The following is a 21,573-nucleotide window of genomic DNA, read 5'->3' on the forward strand; positions in this document are numbered from 1 at the left end:
AAACAGGTGCGATGAAGAAGTTACTTCGACGGCAGAAGTCTAAACATTTTAAATATCGCTGACCCTGACCTTTATCGTTAAAACGTAAAGAATATTTTTTTTTTTCTTAGTTGTAAATTTTTGAAGAATGTAGCATTTCACGTTGCGCTATTGTTCGGTAATGTGTCCCTATTCTACACATCCGAGTTGATCTTTTCCTCCCTTCTGGGTTGCATAAATGTTTTAGTGCGTTTAAAAACAGTTTACAGCGACGTAGATTTTATGTAAGACCAGGACCCTTTCTTTAGTACGTACACAATTTATGTGATCTTTCCCCAGTCATGGTCTTGGCGCACGGTAGCTTTTGTTGCTGCTGCGTCCCAGATCGCAAATTCATAAGGAAAACATTAAGACTTTTCTTAATTTAGACGTTCGTATCGCGCAACTAGCAGTAAACGAAGCTTAAATAACAGGTGGAAAGGTTGTCGACGAAAATAATCCCTGGAGAAGGGGAACGAGAGGGACAAAGGACAAACACAAATCTCCAAACACAGCTGGGTGACTGATGAGCGACCGAAAAAATCCGCCTGGTCCGGGTATCGAACCCGGGACCTCTCCATTTCCAGTGGAGCGCTCTACCGACTGAGCTAACCAGGGGTTAGACGTCAGTATAGGCAAACGGGTTTTATCGGCTGCCACCAGTCTAACACTAACAAGGGTGTTAGACTTTTGGCACACCAGTCACCTAGCTGTGTTTGGAGATTTGTGTTTGTCCTTTGTCCCTCTCGTTTCCCTTCACCGGGGATTATTTTCGTAATTCTTTTCCAGCTTGTTTGCACCTTCGCATTTCATTGCATGATAAAGCAATGGTTGTTTCGTACTGTAGGTTACTAAAAATGTACTTTGCCTTCCTCCCCCGCTACACGTGTAACGCTGTGTCGCGGTTATTCGCGTGCACGGTATATATCTGCCGAGTGTGAGCGAGTAGCTCTGTTTGTGTTTTAATTCCGCTGTTGATACAGCTGTTTGTGTCAATGGTAACTCCCTCCCTGGTGTCTGCGTCTCTCAGGAGGCAGGTAGCACGCGGCGTTGGTGGACTGCAGGGGCTCTAGTGTGAACAGTTTGCGAAAAAGTCGGCGAGGAATTCGACCGCTGGGATTGGACGGCGTCAATGCCTTGCGGGGCGCCGGCCAATCACGGCCGCCGAATTCGTCGCCGACTTTTTCGCCAAGTGTCCAGATTAGAGACCCTGCTCTCTACACCTGGAGTGACAGTTTACGTTGCAATAGCTCGGGAATACTGGGCTTACAATGCCAGGCTTCCGATATATATTTTCATAAATTAACCGAGCGAGCACCAATGACCAGGAGCCCGTAAATAACCTAGGTGCGCGTGCTGCACGCATCCGCCTCGTCTGTATGAAAGATTCGAAGTAAATGACCAAAATACTCCCTTTATTTTCGCGAATCGGTCTACAGAGGACGTAATCGCAGTCACTAAATATCGCGAATTCCAGACGCCTGCGTTCAAACTCTTAAACTTAAGGAATAAAATTTTCGCGTGCCCTTAAATTTTGCTAATTTTTTAATTCGCGAAATTCGGGAAAATTAAGGGCTCGGGAACATTAAGTGTTTTACAGTAAGAGATAGGTGCGAAGCGATGTTTGCTTTAGATTTTCACTTTTTGCAAGTTACTGCTGCAGCCACCAGCACGTGCAGCTACCTACACTCCTAGCATGCCGCTTTGTGCTTGGATAATTTTTCAAAAGTTCTCTTGCATCATGCATGGTACCCTGACGCTGTCATCTGATCACTACTATTGTCTACTAAAAGATGGCAAGTCCCGGGACCGTTCTCGCCCGCGCGATTGTCACGCCTCACCTTTAGCCTCCCCCCCCCCCCCCCCCCCCCCCGGTTCACAGACGCGCACGCACACGCACCGATGCTGCGTGATGTAAGTTAAAAGGTGTAGCATACTGCCCTTGTGGTTAGATTCTTTAGTCAAGAAACAGCGGGCTCCATGTTCACACAACCAATTTAACTTTTTTTTTTAGCTCTTTTTTTGTTTGAATTAACGGCATGGCATGGCAGTCTGGCGCATGGCAGTTCCGTTGCTCTAAAGCGTGTCGAGCTAGTCTGAAAAACGGCTGAACTCCGTAAGAAAGAAAACAAAAAGACATTGTAAACAAATATTCCGCTTCGAGAATTGTTTTATTTATTTTTTATTGAGTATATGAAGCTGACGAGGGGAAAGGGAAGATTGTATACAGCGAGAAGGAGGCTATCCATGATGACCGCGTCTGAAGAATATTACACCCGTATGGTATACAACCGTTCAAAAACAAGGACAGTGGTCCAAAGGTGTTTCTAAATGGCAACACAAACGTGTTTCTAAATGGCAGTATTGAGTGTACAGATGTGTAGCTGAAAACGACCGGTTTCCATCAGAACGTTGCTGGGCCGCTTTGAGAATTGTCGGTGACCAGGCGAGGCCAAAAGCGTGTATCGTTTTATTAGACGGTACCACGATGTCGTCGGTGAAATCAAGTTAAGTTTTTATATTTTGTTCGGACCGAACGTTGCAAACTGGCGTCGTTTACGTATGCAGGGAGAAGGAATACGTCAGTGATATTATCGCGCGAGATTTTATTTTCAGGACGCTCGTTGAGAATGTGTAAATCGTTTGTTGCACCACGCTCAGGCTTATTTGCTATTCAGAAGCATCATCGAAGTGCCTGAGGCTGACGTATATAACAGCGAAGCTTGACGGTGACGTAGGCTGGTAGCTAATAAAGTGTTTTCCCCGTCAACGGGGCTTTAAAAAGACCGGTTTGCATCCGCTGTTTGCAGGTGCTATCTCTGTTGCTAGAACGCTCTAAAAGATGGCGGCTGTAGTTGTGTTTGCTTTTGAGTCGCAGCAACCGACCATTCTTCCTCGATCGTTAGAAAATCCTATGAACAGCGTAGTGCAGATGTGCCTTTTCTAGCAATACAATGACAATACGTTACCTTGGAAGATGTGATGGGTGAATTGTTTTGGTTGAATTTGATATATATTCTGACGGCACACACGCTCCCGTTCTCACTTGGCACGCGTCGTGATACTTTTGGCCTTATACGCTCCAGGAAGTACGAGTCCTTTTGCACCAGTCTAAAATAAAACGATTGGGTGGTGCATATTGCACGCGAAGGTGCAAACAGGAAATCGGTGTAGATCGTTGTTGTACAGCCGTTACAACGACGACGCAGCCGGCTGGGATGACGTCGGATTTTCTGGTTAGTCTGCGGATTTCTAGAAATTACTTTTGGAAGAATACAGCGTGGTTAGTTTCCCTTAGGTTGAAGCGGGTTGATTTTCCGAAATCGTGACTTTGGTTCCAAGCTTGTTTTATCAGGCGCTGCCTCGTGGTCCACACCGTCAAGGCGGTAATCTGTGTTGTACTTTCATTTCCGGTTGAAGTGCAGCTTCCGGCGTTCGCCAACTATAATGCGGATGCTTTGGCTTCCCAGTAGATTTTTATTTTATTTTTTTACGACGGCGCATGCGGGTTTTGAGCTGACTTCCTGTGGTTTGTGCGTAGTATACACATATGGTCTATAGACGTAGTCCACGTAGTATGCAGCGGACGGCTTTGGTAGCGCCAATGTGCCGTCTCTTGCGTCCGGATAAATAAATCGATCAATCAGAATTTGTTTTTATTACAAAAGCAGCACGTTTTATGTTCTTGGAAACAATTGGCTTACGGACGAATTGGCTGATGGAGACTCGAAGAGCCAGCAGAATCAGCAAGCTCAATGTCCAGCAGCACGCAACGCGAAAATTTGCAACAAGCAAAATTATAATTTAAAGAAATCGTCGGCGGATGTGTAATAAAAAAGAATCTGCCGACGTATAAGCTTAAAATTTACTACGAATGCAGAGATAGTACACATTTAAAGAATAAACAAGTCGATGTAGTTTCATTTCTTTTACTTAGTCATTTTTTGTTCTAAATAAAAGGTCTTATAGACCTTTTTTTTGTGTGTGTGTGTGTGGAGGCCGCCATGTTGAATCTTGAGTCCTTGACGTAGCTGGGTTGGGACAGGATAGCAAATCACATTATTTACCGATTAGAAGGCACTAGAATTCAAGGGGTTCGTGCCAATGGTTCTACTTTTTTCTCTGATATGTTCTTTTTTTTATTATTTATTGTAATTATGCTTAAACAGTGTGCTTTAGTTTTTGTCGTCCAACCCAACTGCGTCATATTTTGACGTGGCAACCGTTACACGAAAATTGTCTATATTGATTCCTAATAAAAAGAGGGGAAGGGGCGGCGGAAACGTTGAGTAATTGGATAGTTGTGGTCTGTTGGTAACTTGAAAGCTAAAGGTCATAGACTCCGGGTAGAGCCACTAAATACCCTGTAACACCTGGCACTCGAACCGTATGGGAACGACTCTCAAACAAAATGAACGGGTGTTAAAAACAAAAATCACCCGATTCCGTATCTTAATCTCATTTATTTTTTTTTATTATTATTATTATTTTTTTTTTTAAGGTTTGAGGTAGAATGCGAATAATCTAAAATCTCCACAAACTCGTCATTTCAAAATTAAAACATTACACGTCGCTGTTCTGCTCGTTGCAAGTGCCAAATAAAATTTAGTCGAAAAAAAATATTTTTGTAGTTGAGGTTTAGGTATGGAAAGTAGTAAAACGGCATCGTCGTGCTGTCGCACGAAGAGTTACTGCTATTTTTCGATGAGGTCACTACTACAATTAGGCTATCCCTATTGGTCACTTGTCGACAGCAATCGTTTCGTAATCCTAAGCGCAATTTCGCTGATACATGCACGACACGTACTGGGTCCTTCTCGAAACGCTTCTCTGATACTCATTTAATATGCATAACTAACAGTAATTCAGGTTGGCTAGCAAGTATTACTTAGGCGTATAGCTGGGTGTTTGTTCGTTTGATCTGCGCAGTGCGAAAGCATTGGGGCCGTCGTGTGCAGAGCGGGGCACAGTCAGCACGAACAAGAGGTCACTGGTACTTCCCGTTTTTGCGAGGCTGGAAAGTTTATTAAAAAATATTGTGTGCCTCCATATATGGGGCGGTAAACATTGATGTTCACCACTTACAACTAACTACATTTGTAAAATCCGAAGAAGTGTCACAGCGTAACTTCAGTACCTGTGTTGCGCAATGCTTATTCATACAGAGACAATGTTGTTTGTGTGTGTGTGTGTGTGTTTTGTAAAGAATAAAATAATGTACAGGGCGAAAACGCCTTCCTTGAAAGAAGAGAATACAAGTGTCGTTTTTTTTTTGTTTTTTTTCTTGCCTGCATCATTTTTTTTTATTTTTTTTTGCGTTTGATGTTGTATAGTTTGGACCAGCCATAGACAACCACGTAGGGGTTTGTACCGACAAAGCGTCGATAATGTTGAGTGATACAAGACGGCGAGAAATAACTTTCACCGTGGGGGACGGCCGCCTCGAAAAATAAATTGCTAAAAACACTGCCGGCGACGGAGTCGCGTCACTAGTCCGAAGTCCAAAGCTGACCGCATCGGTTCCCCAATTCGTATGTCACCGGTGAAGCTGATTAAAGAGTCACAGGACGTGTGACGAACTGTACGGAAGGCGCCTATCTCCGAGCCCGACCTTGGGAGGATAAAGGGAGATAACCGGTGCTCGAGTCCGGAGTTGGGAGGGCCTATGAGCCCGCGGAACGAAGCCGAGACAAGCAGACTCAGGGCTGCATGGAGCGCGCTGCCAGAAACAAAAACGACCGGGGCTGGGGGGAGAGCCGCCCCCTTCTGTCGTTCTAGCCTCCGACTGTGTTCCGCCTTTAAGCATCCGGCCCAGTTAGTCTGGGCCCCGAGTCTATTCTCGTTGCCCCGGAATGCCTCTCTTGTTGGGCGCGCGTTGCCCAGATTTTTCTTTTTTTTTTTTTTAGCGTTCAGTCCGTCGGTGCCTTGACTCTGTTTCGACGTGGTTTTGTGTGGACGAAAATGAAATTGCCCGCATGAGGAAAGTGCTTCGGTTCGGGGCGCCCCGCGTGGCCCCGCCACGAACTTCGTACTCCTCGGCGGCGCTGGGCGGCTGGTCCTCCTCCTCCCTTCCCCCTTGGGCTAGTTCCGTGGTTGTGCTCTGCGCGGCGCTGGTCGTCTCGCTCTTCGTGACGTCTCTGGTGACCCAACTGCTGTGGCGCCGACGCGTGTTGCGGCGCCATCACGTGGCGGAGGCCCGCGTCTCCTGGCAACTTCGAGTGAAGGTATGGTTTTTGACTAGTTGAAGGTGTGGTTCTGACTCACCCTTACACGCGAGCTGGAATTTAAGTTTTTGGACGCTCGTTGTGCTTAAACTTACAAAGAAAGGACAATGCGCTTAAGGATATTTGTAAAAGGCAAAGCCAAACTGGCTAGGTTTTCTGAATACTCGGTCTGTACTCTTCCCGGTACGCTATTTAGTATCTCCATGTTCAGAATGTTTATCGAGAAAATGGCAAATAAAGCTGGTGCCAAAACCAACATTCAGATTTCCCCGTGCTTTCCAGTGGCGTGACGTCGCACGTTGCAAAACTTGGCAAGTCGAGCAAGCAGGCTAAAAACAGTCTATGTCGCGCTTCTCTTTTTTTTTTTTTTTTCCCTGAGGGAGTGCTAAAGGGAATTTTTACGGCATTCACTTTCACACCCTCAAACTTCTTGTAATTCCCGTTGGGGAACAAAGTTATATACTACCTCCCAATTAGTCAAGCTGTACCTACCTCTGCCATCACTTTGTCGGTATTATTAAGGCGAAAGCCTTATATGTATCATCGTTCTGTCGACCTCTAAAGTCCTTGAGCGAAAACACGTCGACGACACGAAAAGTGCCGAAAACACGTCGGCGACATTAAAGGTGCGAAAACACGTCGACGACACGAAAAGTATCGAAAACACGTCGGCGACATTAAAGGTGCGAAAACTCGTCGGCGACACGAAAGGCACCAAAACTCACGGTTCGCCACTGGACCACGAGATGGCGTTACTTAATTCTGCCAGAATCGGCGGAGGCGCGCGCGCGGCGCAAACCCAGCGGGAGAGGAGAACAGCCTCGCCCGGACAGCTGTAAGGTGAAGAGCGGGCGTGCGAGGTTCGTCGGCGGTTCGCTGTCATCGGGATCGGCGCTTGGGCTTTTGCTTTCAATTCGTCTTGGGATAACATAAGAGAGCCTGTGGATTTTATTTTAGTAGAGAGACCTCTGGTTTGAGAAGGCGGTTAGGACCAAATCTAAAAATTATATAACTTCGCGAGCGAAAAACTATTTGTACCTATTTTGGGGGGTTGTATTTCAGTCGAGTCTGTTAGTCTGTTGAGCCAATTTTGAGACAGATCAGCGGCTTGAGGTCGAATCTGCCTCGGTGATAGGGCGGCACCGGTTCAACGCTGTGAGTGCGCAGCTTAGCCATCGCGATACGACTGCCAACCTGCGGTCTCACAGGCAGGCGGGCCTGCGGTTTTTGCCGTGTGCGACTCGTTTTGCTGGAGAGAAGTGACGCTTTTTCGTAGCGTCACTTCTTTCTTAAAATCCGCGGTTCCTTAAAGCCGTGTTCACGCTACTAATACACCATACAATAAGACAGTCTTAAGACTGTCTTATTGTATGTCTGTTTCTTCCTTGTATGGCGTTCTCGTTACATTGGTCACGCATAACCTGTCTGCAGTCATGTTCGAAGCACACGTATATGTGTGAAGCAAACGTGTTTCTAAGATGCTCGAGGCTTCCTGTCATCGTGCCTGCAGCGAACGCCTCGTCTTTTGTACGATGAATGGGCAGGGCGACTCCGGCTTTCGGGAACGGCATAAAAACAGTTGGACACCGAACCTCAGCCGCGTGATTGGTGGGTCCAGTATGACCGCTTTGAAACGGCCGGAAGTGGCTGAAAGATATGTCACTTCCTTCCAGCAAAAGCGCCCTGCCTGACAAAAGCCGGAGGCCCGCTTGTTTGTGAGGACATTTCTTTCTTTCTTCTTTTTTTTACATACATCACGCGGTGGTGATTACACGAACGCACGAACTTGTTTGGCCGGTGCGCAGTACGGCTGCTCACCTGGTCTCTTTAACGTGTGTCCCCATAGCCTCATCTATACTCACAAAGCCTGACAGTTCGACGACGAAGCCATAGAGTGCCCGGTCGCAGATTTCGAGCGCGAGGATCTGGTAGCACGGAGCAGCACAGAGCCATTTTTCGGGGAACCTGGACGTCAGCGCACAGCTTTTGCAGCGGCGAGGACCCGAAACACACTCGTTCGCTCGGGACAAGCGTGTTTCGGCGTCTCGACTCAGCGGGGCGCCAGTCACGTGGCTCTCCTCTCATCCGTTGTCTGCAACTCCACCTTTTCCATTTCGGAGGCCGCTTCTCGTGGCGATCTGCCAGGCTTTGTCAGTATAGAGGAGGCTATGGTATCGCTGAATCACATGGCGGCGATTATACGAATGCACGCGGGTGTAACGCCCGCCCATATCGAAGGCAGCATCGAGATTTACGCGAGTCCGCAACTCCGGCTTCACAGATACAGTCGCGCGCTTTTTCGGACTTATAGATATGAGTAACTCCGCGTACGCGTCGGTCTTCTGGTGATGACATCGGGTCATTTTGCTTACCACAACACGCTGTTTCTTTGTTGTTGTTTTGCGATAGCGCGTTGTCGCTATCGGCTACAGCGAGAGAGCGGCACCATGCCTAAATAGTGTCTCCTGCTTCGTGCTGCGGTGCTAGAAAAGGGCAGTAAACGAGGAAGAAAATATAAAGAGACGAAATATAATGAAAAAAAAGTTGCAGGGACCTTTTATCCCCGACGTTCCTTAGACACTTTGCAACAGCTGTTCGTGGGCGCCGCCATAACTGACATTCAATTTTTGTTTCCTCTTTCATTATACTTCACTTTATCGTGACCACAACAGGGCAGGTTATTGCCATTTTAGATTTTACTATGTCCTACTTCCCAGCATTGGCCTTTGTAGAATTTCATCAACGCCTTCTTCATTGTCTCGGCATCTGGGTAAAGCGTGTTTCACATGCAGCGGTTTTGGCCCTAGAGCGGCGCGATTTTTGCCGTCGCGGCGCTCGTGCCGCTCAACCGTTGGTGCTGGCCAGGGTGCCGCGACGGCAGAAATCGCGCCGCTCTAGGGCCAAAACCGCTGCATGTGAAACACGCTTGAGACTAGAGGAGATCAGAAATGGCGGCTGCAATCTGGCACGTGTACTAAGCGTCTATACATCATACATAAAACAGTGCAGATTCGTACAAAAGTCACCACGAGATCCGAACTTCGAATGCCGCATGGCAACGAGTTCGAGGAGAAAACTTAGTGACTTGAACCTGCAGACTGTCTTTTGTGTGACGTATAAGCAGTGTCACCCCGGGCTTACGGCAACGAGACAGGATATTATTGCCTTCATAGACACGACCGCTTCAGTGGCTGAATATCTCGGTGAGACATGAGAAGGTCAGCGATGGAGGGCCTAATCTGGCGCGTGGATAAAGCGCGTATAATTCATGGGGTATTTTAAGGAGCGATCGTTTAAATTTGTTTAAGACATTAAGCGTCACGTGACGTCACGGCCCGAAAGGGGTGTGCACAGACGGACGGGCGGACAGAGTTCTGGGAGTGGGGGGTGACTCGCACGTAATTAAAATTCGTCCAAACATGCATCTGCAACAAACAAATACAGTGAAGTAGCATGAACGGAATATGGTAGAAATGCGTATTTCGCAGCGTCTCCCACTCACCGTATAGTTTGTTTCATCTTAGGTCAGAGCTCAGTCGAAGGCGCTCGAACAAACGCAACCAGGAACACATACTCAAAGCGCAATTCACGGAGCATTCCCTGCGCTCGTTTGGTTTAGCCAATAAGCACGACCAGAAAGATCACGAATGCCATGACGTTGCGCGCTTGACGCCGTTTGATTGGTCCCATTGGCTGACATGGTCGGTTGCGCTTTGACTTAGAGAGGAACAAAGTATGGAGATTGGTCGTCAACCGCGCTGGCCCCGTCTTCGTCTCAATTTCCAGACAATGTCGGCGATGTTCAGGAGCAAAAAGTCGCGAGAAAAATTTGCCGAGTAGTGGGATGGCGGCTACTGTGATAAGACAGAAGCGGCGTCTTTTGCTCCCGATGTCGTTACTCGATTATCATGTCTGCCACATGCCTCCGTGCCGTGGCTGCAGTGGACCGTTGCACTCGAGCCGCTCGCGTCAACCTTCATCACCTCCCACTGGTGCGCGCGCGTGGAGCTTCCCCGCTTTGCACCGGAGTGCTAGGAGTAGCGCCCGACACGGGGGAACGCCTGGAGTAGCGCGAGGGGCTCGGTAATTACGCCCAGAACTACTATATTACAGGTAGACCTTCTTTGATCTTGATTGTAGATCATTCAATTAAAAAAAAAAAAAAAAAGCTGTGCCGAGAAAGGGCCTAACTTCTCCCAGAACTTTTATTACGGGTCGACCTTTTTTCATCTTAATTGTAAATCACCTAAAAAAAAAAAAAAAAAAAAGAACTCTGTTGAGAAAGGGAAGAAACCGCAGGCCTGTATTTGAGCAGATACGGTAGTAAAGGTAGTTGTTCCCAAGCAGCACTCGGTCGAGAGAGCAGCGAACTTTGGCTCACTCCTGGTCTCAACGCCGATAAAGCGCTACAATAATGCGAACCTAAAACCAAAACAAAAGACACTTGCAATAGGAATTTAGAAAAACCTGTAAAAACCGCTAAATTTCAGGCGCAGGGCAGGTATACTTACCGCTAAAATCAGTCTAAAAATGGTACGATAGAAGAGGAACCTTTAGAAGAGAGCTTCGTTGTTTGACTCAGCTCGCTTGCATGCACAGAACGGTACCAGCTGCGTGACGTCACTGTTACCAGATGTACCATGTTTGCTGTCTTGCCGTACCTGCCGATGTACACCTCCATCGTTTCCATTTGTAGTGCAGCAATGCTTGGCGGCAGTTCAGAGCTTCAGTGAACAAGTTAGCGTGCTTTGCAAAAAGTTGTATATTTTAGGTATCTGGCTGGTCTAACGTCACTTCGGACTTCCAATAGCCAGTCTCGAAGTTTAGAGTTCTATAGTCCCGATGTTTTCAGAATTTATTGTGCTTCCCCATTTTATTTGGCCGACTTGAAAAAAAAAAAAAAAAAGGCATTTGTACGTTCATGCACGATTTCAGCTGAAAACATCTTTGTTTGCCAACTGTAATATCACAGTGGCGTCGGTAAAGTTACTCTCGCTGACACTAATTTTGGTGACAGTAAGCATAGATTATGACCCTAACTAACCGCAGAAATTAAGCTATTTATTAGTAATAAATGTAAACTCGATCACACTTTAAGCCGCCGAAAAAAAAAAAAAAGACGCTAACATGATTTGAAAACCGCTAAAAATCCCTCCACCCGCAGAACGGCAGTTTCTCTCGCTAAACAGCTCAGAAAGCTGAAGTTTGGCGCTAGAGGATTAATTTTTCGACAATTATTTTTATTATGTATCGTAAATGGAACTTCTGACCGAAGCCTTAATTGTTTCTAAAAAGAAGGCTGTGTCTTCATTTTGCGACCTATGTACACTTATTGCAAAAGGTGAAAAGTAATATGCTTCAGTGCCAAAGGCAGCCCTCAATTATAGTCAAATATAAACTCCGCAGCGCAGTCACTTTTTTTTTTTTTTTGTTAGGGCATGTGATATAGGCCTTTGTTTCGCCCCAAACCAATATTTCGCCGTCTAAAAAAGCCTGCTACGAAATGTCAAAGGCCTCTTCCATAAATGTATTGTTAATTTATTTCTTGGTCCATTCGCTCCTAATGGCGCATTCGCCGTAATGCGCTGATTCTGCGGCGAGCACACGCGTTGTTGGGACGAATGCAGAGGGTCAGTGGCACGAAGATAACGCCACGGTGTAGACCCGAGGAGATCGTGTTCCGGGAATGCGGTGTACAATAGGCTTTATGTTGCCCCTGGGTATGAGCGTCGGCACGACGTTTGATTTATTTGAGCAGTACCTTGCTCTTAATTGCTAGCTTGGTCGCCTCTTTACTGCTTTCTAGATTAGGCCATTTTGGGGGGCAATAGACCTTCTCCGTCTGACTCCTCTTTATTGGTGTCTTGAGTTGGCACGATAGGCAACACCTTGTAACCCGAGGCCTTGGCAGGAAACATTTACATAAACAAAAAAACATTTTTTTTATGTGTTGATACGTAATTTAACACTCTTGGCAACAGATTTATACCGAACATGCATCATTTGCCTAGACAATCGATGACGTATCCCAACTTGGTTGTATGCCGTTAAAGGGGCGATGCAACAATTTTTGTACTTTCCGCAAATACCGCTTAGATTGGATCCCTGACATTAATGACCAATGAAACACGCGTTCGTTTTTCACCCCCCGCAATAGAAGTCCAAGAAAAAAATTAAAGAAAAACGAGCAGCGTTCACCCCCTCAACTCGCAGACAGAACAAGCGGCCACGTGATCTGGAGCCGATTATATGCCGCCAATGTAGATCATAGCCACGCGCTGGAGTTGGCAAAGCACAGGGCACGCGCTGAGTTCCAGATATTGTTATGGCTCGGCTATTGTCGTCGTTGCAGCGATTGGACACGGGCCACTACCCGAATGCTTCTTGAGCTAGTAATTGTCACGAGCCCAAATCGAGTGCCCACGCAATGCTCGGGTCCAATCTATGAACAGCATTCAAATATCGTCATATGGGTGTACTCCGACCCCACGTTACGTCATAACATTTTGCACAGGAGAGATTGAATGAAAATGATCGATTTTGTCCTTGAAATTACACCGCAACAAATGAGTTTCTTGGCCAGCGGAGTTGCGTGCGAGTATCCTTGACTCCCACTAGGGCCAGTAAGCTCGTGTATAGTGAAAACCATTCCAACTAAATATCGTTGCACAGCTCCTTTAACTAAGTCCAAGCTGGTATGACCTCGAAGTTGTTTGAGTCAATTTAATTGACCCAACTCGGAATAAGGTAAAAAAAAGAAGAAGTGTGGCCTAGGCGTTCCAGGAGAGCGGCAGACATCAGACAAGGGTCTTGACTGTCGTTTCACAAACATCGGACAAGTTAGCGAAGTTGTACTATATATCCTACGACCACTCGGCGAACTTAGGTTTAGCGACCAACAGTTCTTATTTTTATTACGTCTTTTTTTTCGACCTCGCTTTTGGTTTTATTTAGGCTCGTTGAAGGCGACGACGAACACTGACAATTTGGCTTATGACGCTTCGTTTAGCTACGAGCGAGCATGACGACTGCACTCGTTTTCGAAATCGTCGTGGACTGAGCTTCGCCAAGAGAATCGTCGCCGTGGGCCCCGATTGTTCACGACGCGGATTCCATCCGCTGTCGCAACTTGTTTTCCTCTCGGCCCCGATCGAATTACACTACAGCGAAGAAATCTGGCGTCCCAAGTCGGCCCGAGCGTCGCCCGAGCGTCGCCCGCCGCCTCCTCGCGCGCTCCTTGTTTAGTCCACGCAACACGTGCGAGCTGTTTGGCACGGGGCAGTTAGCATTGCTGGCCTCGTCGCCGTCCTTTGCTGGGGCTCTATCTTCGCATTGTTTTATTAACCTCCGTCTTTAAAAACGGATCCTCGGCGCCAGGCGCACCCGCGTTTGTCTGAGTTTGTGTTGGGACCCGGTCGGAACCAGCTCTTGCCGGTCTGACGAGGCCCGCTGTCATTGCCACCTGACGTCATTGGTTCGACGTGGCTTGTGCGCTTTTCGCCCAGCGCGGTTGATTGGTGGGTTCGCGCCTGACGCGTGTTTTTTTCCGCTGCCAGCTGCATCGGTTTCTTGCGCGTCGGGTGATTGAACGGTGCTCTCTATTCGTTGCACCGAGCATTCCTTCATGACAGATCTTTGTTTCTTATACTCCGCATTGTCTCCGTAACTAGATAAATGCCTGCTTTCTTTTTTTTTTCTGCGTTTTTTTTTTTTTTTTTTTTTTTGAGCGCGCGCGAATGGTGCGTAAAGACGGATGTGTTGATACGTGAGGTTATCTCACGTCGATGGGTGCCAGTGAGTGCAAACGGTGGGGCCGGTGATTCTTGATGGGAGCTAATGAATGCAGAGCATAACCCGATTCTATTTGCACATACTTCGATTTTATTTAAGGCCATTGCAGCAGTGGGGTTACAGCAGCTCGTTGTAAAGGTAAACAAACAGCAAAAAGAAAAAAAAAACACCCTAGAAAATAACGATTCAAACTAGCCACATATTCGTCTCGGAATGTACGATCTGAATTGTTTGGTCAAAGAAATAAAGGGTCGACTTTTCGGGCCGATTGAGTTGGCATTCGCGGCGCGTTTATGCTCCCTGCCATTGTAATTGCATGCAGTTCAGGCGAAGGCAACAGCAGACGAGGGGGGAAAGGGCATGCACTAGGTGGTGGTGGCGGTAAAAACTTTTAATTGTTTCTGATTTATGGGGTTTCCCCCCTAGGTTCAGCTCCCCACGTCCAGGGCCCCGCAGGCTACCGCTATTTTTCTGGCCCGAGCGATCAGCTCTCGCTGTTGCTTAGGGCCCGAGCCGAGTAGGGCAGTCTCCCAGGAGGATGTGGAAGGATTTGGTAGGGGTCGGATCCCTTCTCCGAGTGGAGTCGGACAGGCCCAGGTACAGTGATAGAGTGTGGGGGTCGGGGAATTGCAGCCCGAGCATGTGCCTCGATAGCTGCCAGGAAAGAAGAGGTGAAGGGGGTGTAGATTTGGAAAAGTCTGTGTTTGTATGCGCCTCCATTCGGTAGCCTCGCGTCTGTTTAAGTCTTTGTATAGAGGTGGATATGTCCTTCGCCCAGATCGGTAATATTCTGTAACCTGATTAAAGGTTTCGAGTTGCGGACTTTGTGTGGGGCGTTCTTCGGTTTCGTCGTCTGACTGTTGACGGTTGCAGACGGGTCTAGTCAAGTTGCTCTCGACCAACTCCTCTTCCCCATGCCGGGCTGCTCGGAAGGTCGGCCCTCGAGCGAGAGAGTTTGCACTCTCATTACCCTGAAGAAGAGTGTGGCCGGGTGTCCACAGTATGCGCATCAAAGGGAGTTCTTCGTGGGTTAGCTGGGCTAGGATTCTTCTACTCCATTTAGAAAGGATTCCTCCTGCCCAGGCACTGCAAGCAGCCTGAGAGTCGGTGAGCATGGTAACCGTTTCGTTTGGATCGTATCTCCTTGTGTGTTGGGTGCTAGTTATAGCTAAGGCTATTGCCGCCTCCTCCGCTTCTGCGACGGACGGTGATCCGAGCAAAGAGGGAGCCGCTCGCCTCTCACCGTTCGGGCCGCACACCGCGATGCACCTGCCCGAGATGGGAGAAGAGTACGAGGCCGCGTCCGCATAGAGCACGTCCGGGTCTTCCTGATAGCGTCTGCGAAGGTACCTGACTCGGGCCAGTCTCCTTCCTGCCTGTACTATCGGGTGCATATTTCTGGAAATCGGCATTGTTCGAATCTTCGCGGCTATCGTCGGATGAGCCGGTTTCCGCTCCGATTCCTTTTCCTTTCGTGTTGGGTGCCTGTCGTATCCCAGTCGCCTGAGCAGTGCCCGCCCCGTCCGCGTGCGGCCGAGCCGAGTCCTCTGCCCAATCTCTCGTGCCTCGACGAGCTCCTCTACTGTATTATGTAGTCCTAGTTTAAAGAGTCTTTCTGTTGAAGTGTGTTGAGGTAGGCCGATTGCCGTCTTCACCGCGATGCGCAGTGTAGCGTTCAGCGAATCGATCTCCCCCCGACGCAAGTTGTGGTAGGGAATGTGATAAGTTACCCGGCTGACTATCAGAGCCTGCACAATTCGGATAGAGTCTCCTTCCTTGAGTCCCCTTCTTCGGTTGGTGACTCTTCGGGTGAGGTGAGCCGTCTGTTGGCTTTGTTTTCGGATCATCTGGACGGTGAATGTGGATTTCGCGTCTTTTTCTAGGTATAGCCCCAAAATCCTTAGTCTGTCCGTCTTGGGTACGGCTCTGCCATCTATTTCCACGGTAATGTCCTGGAGTATCTTATTTCTGGTTGGCCCCCGTATGAGGAGTAGTTCGGATTTGTGTGCCGCCTATAAAAGCCAAATTTTTTTTTTTTTTTTTTTTGGCGGACGTTTGAGTAGTTTCAGCCGCCGCCTGTAACGCGTCCTGAATTTCGTTGTCCGAGCCTCCGTCGGCCCAGACCGTGATGTCATCCGCGTACAACGCGTGCCTGATGCCCGGAATACCATCTAGCAGGGCCGGTAATCCCGCCATTGCAACGTTAAATAGTGTTGGAGGAAGCACCGACCCCTGAGGTGTACCTCTTCCCGTGAGTTGGATGAGGCCGGAGCGCAGGTCCCTGATACCCAAGGTGGCTACTCGGTCGCTGAGGAACGAACGCACGTAATCGTACGTTCGTTTTCAGCATCGAGACCGGGCGAGACCTTCTATAGTATCGCGTCGTCAGACACGTCATCGAACGCTCCCTTTAAGTCTAGTGCGAGTACGGCTCTGGTTTGGGCTCTGCTCGGGTGATCGAGGACGTCCTTCTTGAGTTGCAAAAGAACTTCTTGAGTGGAAAGATTGAGGTCTGAATCCGAACATCGAGTTTGCAAACAAGCTCGTCGATTCCAAGTGCGGTTGAAGTCTGGCATGCACTAGGAAGGCTGGGGAGGAGGAGAGAAACCTCCTTTCCTATCTAAGGTTCGTGGTAATCCTAGTGCTCTCCCTTTCTTCTCTCGCCCTCCATTGTCCTCCTCTCCCGTCCCGCCTTCCTACTGCTCGCCCTTTCTCTCTTCGCCCGGCGCTGTCCTCGCCTGCACGACCCACAACTAATGACACGGAGTATAGTCGTCCTTTTGGCGCGAGGTAACGAACGAATCACGTGGTATTTGGTCCAAAAGTAAAAAAACACAGAAGCGATTCTTTTTCTTTTTTAGACAATTTCAATTTTATTTAGTATAAACACAATGGAATCCTATAGCTGATAAAGCGACTTGGTTCCTTGCTTTCGGCTAATACTATTTGCACTCATCACTTTCTGCGACAGCGTTATTTTAAAACTGATTTTCGGCGATATTTGATTGTTGTTTTTTCTGGGTTTTGTTCTTTTTCTGTTGCGGGGAATTAGAAATGTTCATCCTCGTTGACTTGGAAGCCTGCGTTTTGCAGTGTTTTTAAGCTTTGGCTTCGCGGCGTTTATTTTGGAGACTATACCGAAGAAGGAAGTGGCGAGAAGATGAAACAAGAAGTAAACACTCAAATTGATTGCATCGATTGATCGTTGTACTGCGCTGTTGGTGTTCTATGTCGGTGTCTTCGTTAACCTTATTTCAAGTCAGCTTCCATGCAGTATAGCATTTTTGGGAGATCTTCGGTCGCAGTGTGCCTTTCTCCAAAGATAAGAGTAGTTTTCTTTAACTGCATTTCGTAATGATTGTTGTTTTTTTAGACAGCCGGAAGCTAGTCAGCCTCAATGAGCGTCTGGTGTCTCAGCTGTAGATGACTGTGCAGTACCGCTGCTAGCCTATTACGCTGTTACGTTGTACTTCGAAATGAAGAAGAGAGCAAAGGCTGCCGTGGGGTCATTCGGGTCTTTAACGTGCGTCAGCCAGTAGTGATGCGCGACCGCATGCGATGCTCATCCAGGTCGAGACGGGCAGGTGTGCAGATGGAGCAGCCGAGGTTCCCTTGGTCAGTTTGTGGGTTCTGCAGAGCGGGCTTTCGCTGCACCTGCTACAGTCGGCCACCGATTACCCCAGAAGAAAGAGCAAGAACACGGAAACAAGTCTAAAAAGAAACATCGTAAAGTTTTTTTTTTTTTTTTTTTTTTGTCGTTTGTTAGGAAGAAAACGAGATTGGTACATTGCTTAGGAAAGAGGACGGTGAAATATGGAGTGCGCGTTTGCATAATTTGTCTGCAATTTCACAAAATACGGGAGTACGTGCAATGTCTGAGTTTGGAATATCTCAGTTTCTTGGAGATAGCTCGGCCGGCTCTTCGTGTTTTATATTATACTGGATGTCGATTAAAAACGAAGAGACGCTGTTAGCGTTTGCTCTTTACCTTTCTTTTTACTTTGATTCTGTGACGATACGTCTACGACCGAGTTTGGCTACACACCCGTTCACACGTTTGCAACCGAGTAGGACCGACTGAGACAAGACCGCTTTTTAAGTCTCTTCCGACGGCGTAGAACCGAATGCGCATGCTACTGAGCAGGTCCTAAGCCGTCGCAAGAGGCTTAAAAACCGGCCTTGTCTCAGCCGGTCCTACTCAGTTGCAAGTGTGTGAACGGGCCTTACTACTTCCGCGAAAGTGGTCGTTTTGCGCCTACGTGCTTAAAACCTTGGTACTCAACTCTCGGAAATTGGTTGCCTCTTTCCGGTCGCTGTTTGTTTCGCTTTGGCGTAAAGTTGGGCTTTTTAGAGTTTGTTTTATTTCCCCGGAAACGGCGCTGTAATTTCGCCTGAAGCAACAGCTGCACGCTCTCCAGGCAGTGCCGTATGGAGGACGCTTTGCAGCAGCTGCGCATGGGCGCCGCCATAACCGACCTTAAGTTTTTGTTTCCTCTTATTCCGTTCGCTTCGCTCCATCGTTATCACAGCAGGACAGGCTATTGCCATCTTCGATCCGACTGTCTTTCTCACCAGCATTGGCGTTTCTGAAGGCTCGTCAAAGTCCGCTTCAGTGGCTCGGCGTCTCGGTAAAGACAAGAGAAGGTCAGCAATGGCGGCTGTAATCCGGCGCGTGCGCAAAGCGTGTATACGTTTGTGACGTCGCGAAGAGCGCCCGTCCTCACACGCACATAGAGGACGCAGACGCACATGTTTCAAACGCCGAAAGCCATTGCTGCTTCTTCCGACTACCAGATCTTCTAAGGACTGCCCGCGCGGCGTATAAAAACAATAAACAAGCCCCCCCCCCCCCCCCCCCCCGGCCTTTTTTTTAAGGTGTAAACGAATATACTATAATAAAGGCCGGCGAACATCTTCCTCTTCCTCCCTGATATGTCGTCACAGTCGGGTGTCGCCAGCTGAGCAACTGATCGCGAGCCACACGCCGAGCGTCCTTCGATGCGTTAATTGGACTCGAGGTTCGGCCGAGCGTTGACGTATAGCACTCTCGTCCAATCTGTGTTTTTGCTCCATCTCACCGTGATTATGTCAAAAATCTAACGTATGCAAAATTTGATTTTTTTTTTTTTAAGACAAGCACTTTATATGGCGTGCTGCGTATACACGTTGAGCCAAACGTTTTAAAAGTTGTTCTTTAGAAGTAGTTAAGTTACAGTTTTGTGGTTACCCACAGGAAGTAGCAAGTTGTACTGTTAAAATACTCCACGACGTCGTTGTGGGGGATGAGATTGGTGGCCACCTCTTGCGTTTTCTAACGCTGGTAAAAAGGTGGAAAACAAATTGGTACTTTATTTTTGTTTATTACCCTGTTCACGCTGGTTTGAGGCAGTCGCGACCCGTGGCGCTGTTGTAAAGACTAGATCAACGTGGATTTCTGTATTTATCAATGTAATTTGGAGGAGCATTTCACTATACTTTTAAACTGAGTTACAACATACTTCCAGGGACCGTATTAAATGGGGGGGGGGGGGGGGGGGTGACCGCCCCTTCTTCCCTTAAGCCCCTCAAGGTCAATTTCGTTCTAACGAATATATATATATATATATATATATATATATATATATATATATATATATATATATATATATAATACACACACACGCTTTCCACACGCGCCAGATTGCAGTCGCCATTGCTGACCTCTTGCTTTACCGAGCCACTGAAACGGGCGTTGACGAGCCTTCACAAAGGCCAACGCTGGGGAGAAGGACACAGTGGAATTTACAAATGGCAATAACCCGGCCTGCTATGGTAATGATGAAGTGAAGTAAACGGAATAAGAGGAAACAAAAAACTGAAGGTCGGTTATGGTGGCTCCCACGCACAGCTGCTGCAAAGCTTCTATACATACCATCCAAAAGTTGAGTTTTGGGGACAGCGAAAATTGGTTCAATAGAAGTGGGCAACGTTTCGGCCGTAACGTCATAATATCTCAATAACCCCCCCCCCCCCCTTCCCCCCAAGCCTGACCCATAAATCGCCCCTGCTTACTCCTCAGCTGTATCTAGAGCAATCGCTTAGGAAGCATTTACATAGTTAAGGTGTGGCTAATTACAGTGACTTTAATACTTCAGGTACTTCGGATATTTAGTCGAGTTTGCTTACAGTATAGTGTCGGGCGTTGTCAGAGCCTGGGGGGAGGGGGGGGGGGGGGGGGGTTTAATCATATCTTCTGGCCGGTAGCTGACTTTCTTCTGCACATGCTGTATTATACTGCAGTTGGCTTTGGCCATAGTAGCCTTTGTTTGACCTGCAGCGTAACCAGAGGGCTCCATATCTATGTTTATCTTTATGATGCGCATCGGACGATTGTCCCCCGTGGCCGCGTTGGTCGAGCGCCGACGGCAATCGCGCGAGCAAAGAAGTTTGTACGAGGAAAAGACAAAAAAAAAAAAAAAAAAAAAACGATCTAAACCACGGAAAGTTGCAATTTGGATTCATATATCTGAGAAACTGACGCGCACAGTGTAACCAAGAGGATATAAATATTACATCAGAGTTTGATTTGACTTCAGCAGTGAAACCCGAGGGAGACAACAAAAGCGGGAAGCGTGTCTACGTTAAATCGGCGTGTGTATGGTGTCTCGGCTGTAGAGAGGAAATTTGGCCAATGCAGGATACGACAGCTAACTAAAGCGCAGCGGAGTTTGCTACGCGACGACATGCATGGTTGAAACCCGAACTGCGAAATATCCAACAGGTGTAGGTTCTATGCGGAGAGCACGGATCCTTTTTGGCTGTTTGCACTGAAGGGGGATCGGTGGCCGAGTGGTCTAGCGCACACCAGCTCGGAGCACGTGGAGCGAAAGCTCGCGCTGCAGAACCCAGGGATCCTGGGTTCGAGCCCCACCCCTGCCCGTTTCGATCTGGATGAGCATCCCACCTGCGTGCGGTCGTGTATCACTACTGCGTGATGCACGTTAAAGACCCCAGGCTAGCGGCTGTACCGCACTGGCTAAATTTCTCATCTACAGCTGGGAGACTCGTCGCCCCTGTGAGGCAGACCAAGTTCTAGGCTGTATAAACACACACACAACCCCCCCCCCCCCCCCCCCCCCCCCCCCAATTTTGCACTGAAACACTTCAAAATAGCATCTCTCAGCGCGAGCACTAAGCTTTGACAGGTGCCTGGCCGTCATCTTGTCAAGCGATATTCGGAATCTCGACGCGTGGTCTCGTGCTACCGACATCTACAAAAGACGACACCGAAGAATACCATTGAGGCATGAGATTTGCTACGAACTGCAATGTCGGCACGGCACCGGTGTCAAATGTCAACGATTACGGCAGAAAATCATCGTTGGACGGCGAGCAAAAAAATGGCGCCTCGCTGCAGATTTTTGGTCGGATTGCCGCCAGGTTTCAAGCTCGTTCCCTCCAATGCCTACAGTGCATTGCAGAGGATACCAAGCCACCACTCGTCCAGAAGCCTGTGTTGCAGCATGAGTGGCTTTCTCCAGCATTCGCTCCCTTGTTGTTT

The 21,573-nt window shown here is 48.0% G+C and overlaps 1 protein-coding gene and 1 non-coding gene across 3 annotated transcripts in view; one reads left to right on the top strand and one right to left on the bottom strand.

The window, feature by feature from the left end:
- LOC8034595 (ubiquitin carboxyl-terminal hydrolase 2) overlaps positions 1–21,573 on the top strand; it is a 155,663-nt gene that overhangs the window by 105,390 nt on the left and 28,700 nt on the right. The window contains exon 1 of one of the 2 annotated variants that reach the window (XM_042291825.1): positions 5,682–6,242. The exons of the other annotated variant lie outside the window; for it this stretch is intronic. Coding sequence (XP_042147759.1) covers positions 5,994–6,242 — 249 coding nt within the window. The 5' untranslated portion in view covers positions 5,682–5,993. Of the gene's footprint in view, positions 1–5,681; positions 6,243–21,573 lie in introns of those variants that run through there. 2 annotated transcript variants of the gene reach the window in all.
- Positions 564–636, bottom strand: Trnas-gga. The gene has a single exon. It is a non-coding gene; the product is annotated as a tRNA-Ser (tRNA).

The sequence above is a fragment of the Ixodes scapularis genome, unplaced genomic scaffold (genome assembly GCF_016920785.2).
Source record: "Ixodes scapularis isolate PalLabHiFi unplaced genomic scaffold, ASM1692078v2 PGA_scaffold0__279_contigs__length_252992795, whole genome shotgun sequence".
Lineage (NCBI taxonomy): Eukaryota > Metazoa > Arthropoda > Arachnida > Ixodida > Ixodidae > Ixodes > Ixodes scapularis.